This window comes from Uloborus diversus, chromosome 9, assembly GCF_026930045.1.
Source record: "Uloborus diversus isolate 005 chromosome 9, Udiv.v.3.1, whole genome shotgun sequence".
In the NCBI taxonomy this organism is placed as follows: domain Eukaryota; kingdom Metazoa; phylum Arthropoda; class Arachnida; order Araneae; family Uloboridae; genus Uloborus; species Uloborus diversus.
Genome location: NC_072739.1, coordinates 153,269,228 through 153,276,500, shown reverse-complemented (window position 1 = coordinate 153,276,500; position 7,273 = coordinate 153,269,228). Strand labels below are relative to the sequence as shown.

General features: G+C 35.3%; 1 protein-coding gene across 1 annotated transcript in view; it reads right to left on the bottom strand.

Annotated features, from left to right (window-relative positions):
• Window positions 1-357: 357 nt before the first annotated feature.
• LOC129230567 (protein masquerade-like) overlaps window positions 358-7,273 on the bottom strand; it is a 74,145-nt gene continuing 67,229 nt past the window's right edge. The window contains exon 7 of the mRNA XM_054864971.1: window positions 358-685. Within this exon, the coding sequence (XP_054720946.1) occupies window positions 521-685 (165 nt within the window). The 3' untranslated portion in view covers window positions 358-520. The remainder of the gene's footprint in view (window positions 686-7,273) is intronic.

Sequence of the window (7,273 nt, the reverse complement as noted above, 5' to 3'; positions counted from 1 at the left end):
TCAAGTACTTAAACGTGCTTGACAGAGAAACCAGGGCGGTCATTCCAAGCTCGTCAGCTTGCGAGATCGAGATTCTCGCTCACGTGATCAGTTGTGATGTAGAAATGTTGCAACGTAGTATTTTAATCTACTCGAACTTAGCTTGCGGCTAGGTTCGAGTAGATTAGAATACGACTTTGCGACATTTCTACGTCACAACCGATCACGTGAGCGAAAATCTCGATCTCGCAAGCTGACGAGCTTGGAATGACCGCCATGTACAGTGAAACCTGTGTAAGTAGACCACCTGCGGTGCACTACTTTAGTGGTCAACTTAAGCAGGTGGTCAGCTTACAGAGGTTGATTTATATGATAAAGGCCAATTCCGTGCCTGAAAAAAGCGGTCTACTTAGAAAGGTGGTCAACTTACAAGGGTGTTCAACTTCACAAGTTTTACTGTATGTTTATAGAAAGTTATGTTTGACTTTAAAGTGACGTGATGTAAGTATATACAGTCGAAGGGATGAACGGAATAAAAGGATTAGTTGTTGACGCTGATAATCTGGTTAATCCATCCGATGTAGGAAGAGACTTTGACGTAGACACCAGGAACGTCCTGCTTCCCGCAGCCGAAGCCCCAGGACACCAGTCCTGTCAACTCATAGTAGCCTTCATTCTCACAAGTCAGGGGTCCACCCCCATCACCCTGAAATGAAAATTATCAAATATTAATATTAGTACTTGGACGACCGAGCCTCGCTCGGCTTTAAAAGAATTATTTTTTGTCAACTCGTGTTTTTTTAAGGTTCAATACTTTTCCAAATATACTTGAAAAGCTTCACGTTAACAAAATATTAAGAACTACCTTCTTCTAACACTAAAGTACCAAGCAAAGAAGATTCTGAATGTAATTAAATCTACATTTTGCTTTAAAATATCTGATACATTTGTGACCACTATACAATTTTCTTGTCAGTAATTAAAATATTTTGACCTTGGAACCAGTTTTGCTATGATGAAATCGGTTTTTAACCTAATACTTCCTTTCATACTATGATGCGTTTCACGATTTTATCCCAGTCGAGATTTTCTTTTTGAATAAGTACTTTTAGTGTAGTAGTTGGTCACTTTAGCTAGAAAATGCTACATACAGCGTGATATCCATCAAAACTGATGACCCACAAACCATTCCAACAAATGATAACAACTGTCTCAACAAAACATAAAAAGTCTCAAGACATACGTTTCTTCGAAATAAAATTTAGATGCGTGATTTAAAAAACATGTTAAACTATTTGAAGTGTAAAAAGAAAATAAATAAATAAAATAAAATAGGACGGTCAAGCAATAGTTTCACTGAAAAAAGAAAAAAAGCCTTACATCGACTTACATAATGCTTTTGAATTTGTCTTCAGCCAAGTGTGTTTGAAATTAGCCAAAGTGGCCAATATCAGCCAAGCCTGGCAACCCTAAGTAAGTATAAAATTTTAAAGCCAGAAGTTGAAGTTGAAGTTGAATAAGAGTCTTCAGACTCCAGGTTGATGAGAGGACTGCGTGAAAAACGCCTTGCCTCTGCTAGTTAAATTGAGCGAAAATTGAATAGAGGAGATTGACCAATCATGGGAGGATCTTAATATTTCTTCTTTACAAGGACTGGGATATTAAAAGAGGAGTGCTATCGATTCTTTGTGAATAGTGGCTTGAGGAAATTGAACGTCAAATTGTAAGGATTCTTATTAATATAAAGGTTGATACGAAGCTTGTATTGAAAAAGTTACACAATATGATATAAAAGGAAAGATCAAATATGTATGCAAATAAGGAATGATTGTGGGAATTTAGGAAATTAGCATAAACCTAAGAGACATGAAGAACGAAACCCAATCGAGATATAAAAGCAAGGAGACATGAACAGAATATAAACAGGGCGAAAAGCCAAAAGGGATTACGGTTCTAGAAAAAACGAGGAGAGAACCGAACAATAATCTGGAGAGAAAGCGAGAAGGGGAGAGGCTAAAAAATCGTCAGAGCAATAAACAAGGTGTTTAGGGATAAGTTGGATGAGCAGATTTCTTTGATTATTATAACGATCACAAATGTTTAATCTGTGCCAGATAGTTTCGGGAGTATCACAGGAATTACAATTTGGGGATATTTCAAATTTTAGTTTAAAGAGTTTGTCTTTCAAGAGGAAACTGTCAAGGACTAGTCGATTTAAAAAGATTTCTTGTTTTCTGTTTTTAATCCAATGGATGCTTGATTTATCAGGGATAGTTCTTAGTTTGAATTTGTTGTAATATTTTGAGTTCATCCATCTTTCCTTTAGTTCATTTTTATGAGCTGATTCGATGTGGTTTTTACAGTCTTTCCAGGTTGTTAGCGAAAGTATTGGAGTATTATGGCCCATGACGGCTTCTCTAGCTAATTTGTCGGCTAATTCATTTAAATAAATTCCTGTGTGGCTAGGGACCCAGGTTACAATAATTTTTTTGTTGTTGCTGGCTTCTTGTAAGATATTTCTTGTGGCTACAATGAGTTTTTCTTCTTTTTTCTTTTTGTTCTTTAATGCTTCTATTGAACTTAAGCTGTCAGTAATGATAATGATGGGGTTTGATTTGTCGATGAGAAATTTAGCGGTATAATAGATGGCGATCATTTCCGCTGTAAACACTGAGCAAATGTCTAGTAGTTTTATCTTCCTATTAACTTTATTACTGTTTACAATGCCAAAACCCACTTTGTCTTCTATTTTTGAGCCGTCTGTTGCCCAGATATCAAAGTTGCTGTGTTGTTCAGCATATTCTGTAAAAGATTGTTTAATTTCTTCTATGCAGGTTGCCTTTTGAAAATGTTCGGATTTTGTGATAAACTCTAGGTTATTTTCTTTCCATGGTGGTATATTAAGATTTCCCAGCAAGTTGTCTTGATTACTGACATAATTTGATTTATAATTTTTTATGATACTGAGTGCTTTGACTTCTATGTCGCTCTTGGTTTTTAATTTTATATTGGTTTGAAAGTTGCTTCGACGATCACTTTTGTAATTTTGTTTTAGATTATATTTGACAATGTTCCAGGTCATTCTGTCTTCGTACGAGCCAAGGTGTGTGAGATGTCGTAATACATCGTTTGGGGTAAAAGAGTTGACTTTTAGGCAGCATCTAAGTGCCTTGTTTTCAATAATGGAGAATCTGTTTTTGTTTCTTTTCGTGTCTTTTGTCCTGCATATGTTGGCGTAATCAATTTGTGGGATAATGGTTTGTTTAACTATTGAGATAAGGTTATTGTTATTCATTCCGGTACTTTGTGCGCTGAGAATTTTAAGAACATTGATTGTTTTGATGATTTTTCTTTCGATTGTATCTGTGTGAGTTTTCCATTTGAGATTATTATTTATCCATAATCCTAGGATTCTGTGGTTATTATTCCATGGTATAATAGTATTGTACATTTTCACGTCGAAATTATTTTTTGATCTAGTTGCTGAAAGATTGAGGAGACAACATTTGGTAGGGGTAAACTCGAGTTTGTTTTTTGTTGCCCACTCTGTAAGTTGGTGCACTGTTCTATTAAGGGCTATCTTTGCTTCATCTTCTTTTTTGTGTTTGATTATGCAGGTGATATCGTCGGCATAAGCGTAGATGGAGCATTCTTTGTTTTGAATGTGATGTAAGTCGATTAAAAAACAGTTAAAGAGAAAAGCTGATAAAATTGAGCCTTGAGGCAAACCATACGCGAGGGATTTGGTGGTTGACATTGAGTTTCTCCAACTCACTTTAAAAGACCTGTTTGTTAGAAAATTATTTATCCATTTGATTATTTTTGTGTCAAGATTAGTTTTCAACAGTTTTCCTATTAAGATGCTTGTTCTGATGTTGTCGTATGCGCCCTTTATATCTAATGAGAGGAGGTAGATGGTATATTTGTCTGTTCTGGCGTCTTTTATATCGGTAATCAATTTGACTAGAAAGTCTTCAGTTCCTCTTTCTTTTCTGAAACCAAATAAAAAATTAGGAAAAATATTGTATGTTTGTTCCCACCATATCAATCTTTCAAGGATTAGTCTTTCCATTAATTTACAGGTATTTTGAGTAAGGGCAATCGGTCTGTAATTTTCTGTGTACTTGTTGTCTTTTCCTGGTTTGCAGATGGGAATTATTTTGGACATTTTCCAGACATTAGGAATGATACCGGTGGATAGACTATTGTTAAAAAACTCTCTCAGCAAATTTTTCCCTGTAGCTGGTAAATTCTTTAAAATTTTGTTGTTTATTCCGTCTGTGCCTGCAGCTGTGAATTTTAAATTCTTAATTGCGAAATCTAATTCTTGGGCGGTGAAGTCTTTCGAAATGCAGGGTCTGTGAGGAAGTTTAGTCCAAATTGTGGGAGTTGAATCTGAAGATGGGTTGGTTGTTCTGGAATAGTGTTCTGCAAATAGGTCTGCTTGTGCATGTGGCTCTTTAATCAAATTGCCTTTGTCTTCCAGAACTAAATTACTAACGTAACTATGTCTCGTAGAATAACGTTTTAAATTGTTGACCGAACGATAAATGTCCTTGGTAGTTTTTAGGTTGTGTTGGATATTTCCCCAAAATTTGTTTTTTTCTTCTTTGATTACTTTTCTAAATTTTGCAAGTTTCTTTTTATAATTGAGCCAACCTGTGATGTTGTTCGTGTGATAGGCTTTATTCATCGCTGTATTTTTTTCCTTTTTGCTTATAGCACATCTTCTGTTCCACCATTTTTGATGAGTTTTTGTGTCTTTAAAGGTGATAGTGTTTGTATTTTCTTCGACGACTTTAAGAATACCTTGGTTAAATTTAATGATGTCTTCGCTTTGTGTTGGATTTATATTTGTTTCGGCAATAAAATTACTTATGTTATTAGTGACAATATTCCAATTTGTATATCGTTTTTTGATGAGTTTGGTATCTTTTGCGTTACTTTGTTTTAAAAAGGTTGGAAAGTGATCGCTATCTCCACTTTCTTTACTTCGAAACCAAGAAAATAAGAGAATTAGGTCGGTGCTAACTATTGTGAGGTCGAGGATTCCGTCTTCTTTGCCTCTATTGCGGCGGGTTGGTTCTTTACTATTGATTATACATAAATTTTTTTCAAGAATCCAGTCGAAAAATTTTTTCGAGCTAGGATGGGAGATTCTGTCACCAATGCATGTGTTTCTGGCGTTAAAATCTCCGGTAAAAATAATATTATTATCTAAAATGTTGTTAAAAAAGTTGATAATGTTATCATGGAAGTGTCCGGGGGGACGATAACAGTTAAAAATCTTAATAGATTTGTTCTCGACAAAAACTTCAACTGCGTTGAATTCTAGGGTTAAATTACTTGTATCATAGAAAAGTTCACGGGAAGATAAATTTTTTTGTACGTAGATGCAGACACCTCCACCTTTATGAGGAAACGGTTTTTCTTTTGCATATGAAATGTAATTAGACAATACTGGTAATTTGTCGTCGCTACTCCAAGTCTCTTGGAGGCAAATGATACTGGGGTTAGACCAAGATATAAGAAGTTTAAGAAAACAAAGGTTTTTGCCTACACTGCGGCAATTCCAATTAAGCAAAAAACAACCCATAAGAAGAACAAAAAAAACCCCGTTAAGGCGTCGTGCTTCCTCCTGGTTCGTCCACATGAGGACTAGAGACTTGCATAGGACTACCAACGTCGTAAAAAAGGTCTTCTTTTGAGGAGTCGAAGACGGAGCATGAACTGAGTAAAATGTCTTTGTTTCGTAGAGCTCTATATTGTTCAATTAGTTGTTTTTCGTTATCACCCATAACATTTTCAGTGTTATCGAAAAGTCCTGTGAGAGCGTTTCTTAACGCGAAGAGTTCTGTCTTTATGTTTTTGATTTCTTCTTTTAATGTGTTTATTTCGGAGTCTTTTTCTTTGATGATATTTAATAAAGTCTCGTAGTTTTTATTTTCTTTTGATTCCGTTTTTTGAGTAGGGATATCAAAGTTAGTGTTTGTTCTTACTGCATTGGCGTAAGAGGGTTTTATTTCAATTATGCTGCTATTTTTCTTGTTAATGTACTTTTCGTATTCTGGGCAATTTTTATCCAGAGCAGAGTGATTTCCCTTACAGCGTAAGCACTTTGGAGTGATATCGCATGTGGGGTGTTCCCCGCCGCAATTGACGCACTTTTGGGTTCCTCGGCAATATTTTTCAGGATGGCCTATCTTAAGGCATTTTCTACATATACTAGGCTTGTCGATGAATTTTTCAATTTTAAAGCGTAATCGGCTTATTTTTATGTTATCTCTATTAGTTATACCTATTTCTTTTATCAGAACGACGGGAATGGGTTCTGTAGAGCCTTTTTTCGTAAATCTGATTAATTGGCTGACTATGATACCGTCTTCGGTTAATTTTTCGGCGATATATTTTAATGAGGTTTCAGTGTCGACGTTTCTAATGATGTATTTGGTGCTTACGGCGTCTTCAATCAGTCTAGTGGCTGTGTTTACTCCTAGGAAATATTTTAATTGACTTACCTTGTCAACTGTGCTCTTTTTGTTGGTTGTTATTATAATGTTGTTATTTCTTGAGAATTGGACGTCATCTGTCTTGTCTGTGATTTTATCTATTTCTTCATGGAACTTAATTCCCTTATTTCTTGGGATAGGTGAGCTGATACCATAAACACACAATTTTATGCTTGTCACTCCATTATTAAAGGCTGCTTCTACTTTGTCCTCTAAACTTAAGTCAGCTTCGAAGACATTAAGGTTTCTTTTCACATTTTTTTCCGAGGTACGTTCTTCGTCCTCTGAAGGATTGGCCTTTCTTTTTTCGGACATGGAAGTAACTTACTCCCCACTAGCAGAATAATGAAACAGCAACATGAAAGAATAAAGGAAAATGGAAAGGAAGAAAAAAAATATATATATATATATATAGATATATATATATATAATATTGTGAAAACGAGAACTCAAAAACAGCCTAAATTGGGCAAAAAAACTAAGACATAAGACCTCAAAGGTCAATACAGAAAAAATCTATTGAAAATTGAACACCCCAAGATGGTGGTTTTCTACGCGCATAACCTCATACACCAAACCGACCAAGTCATCCCTTTTCAACGCGAGAGATTCCGAATCAATAATTTCGTTTATGTTTACTAATCTAAAGCCAGAAGAGACAAATTTTCATTGTTATGGTTGCAAATCGTCTGCCTGATGCGTCAACTCACAGTTTACTTCAAGGCTTAACTCAATTTGACTTTATATTAAAAAACTGTTTTTTGTAAAAAATTGCGTTTTTACAG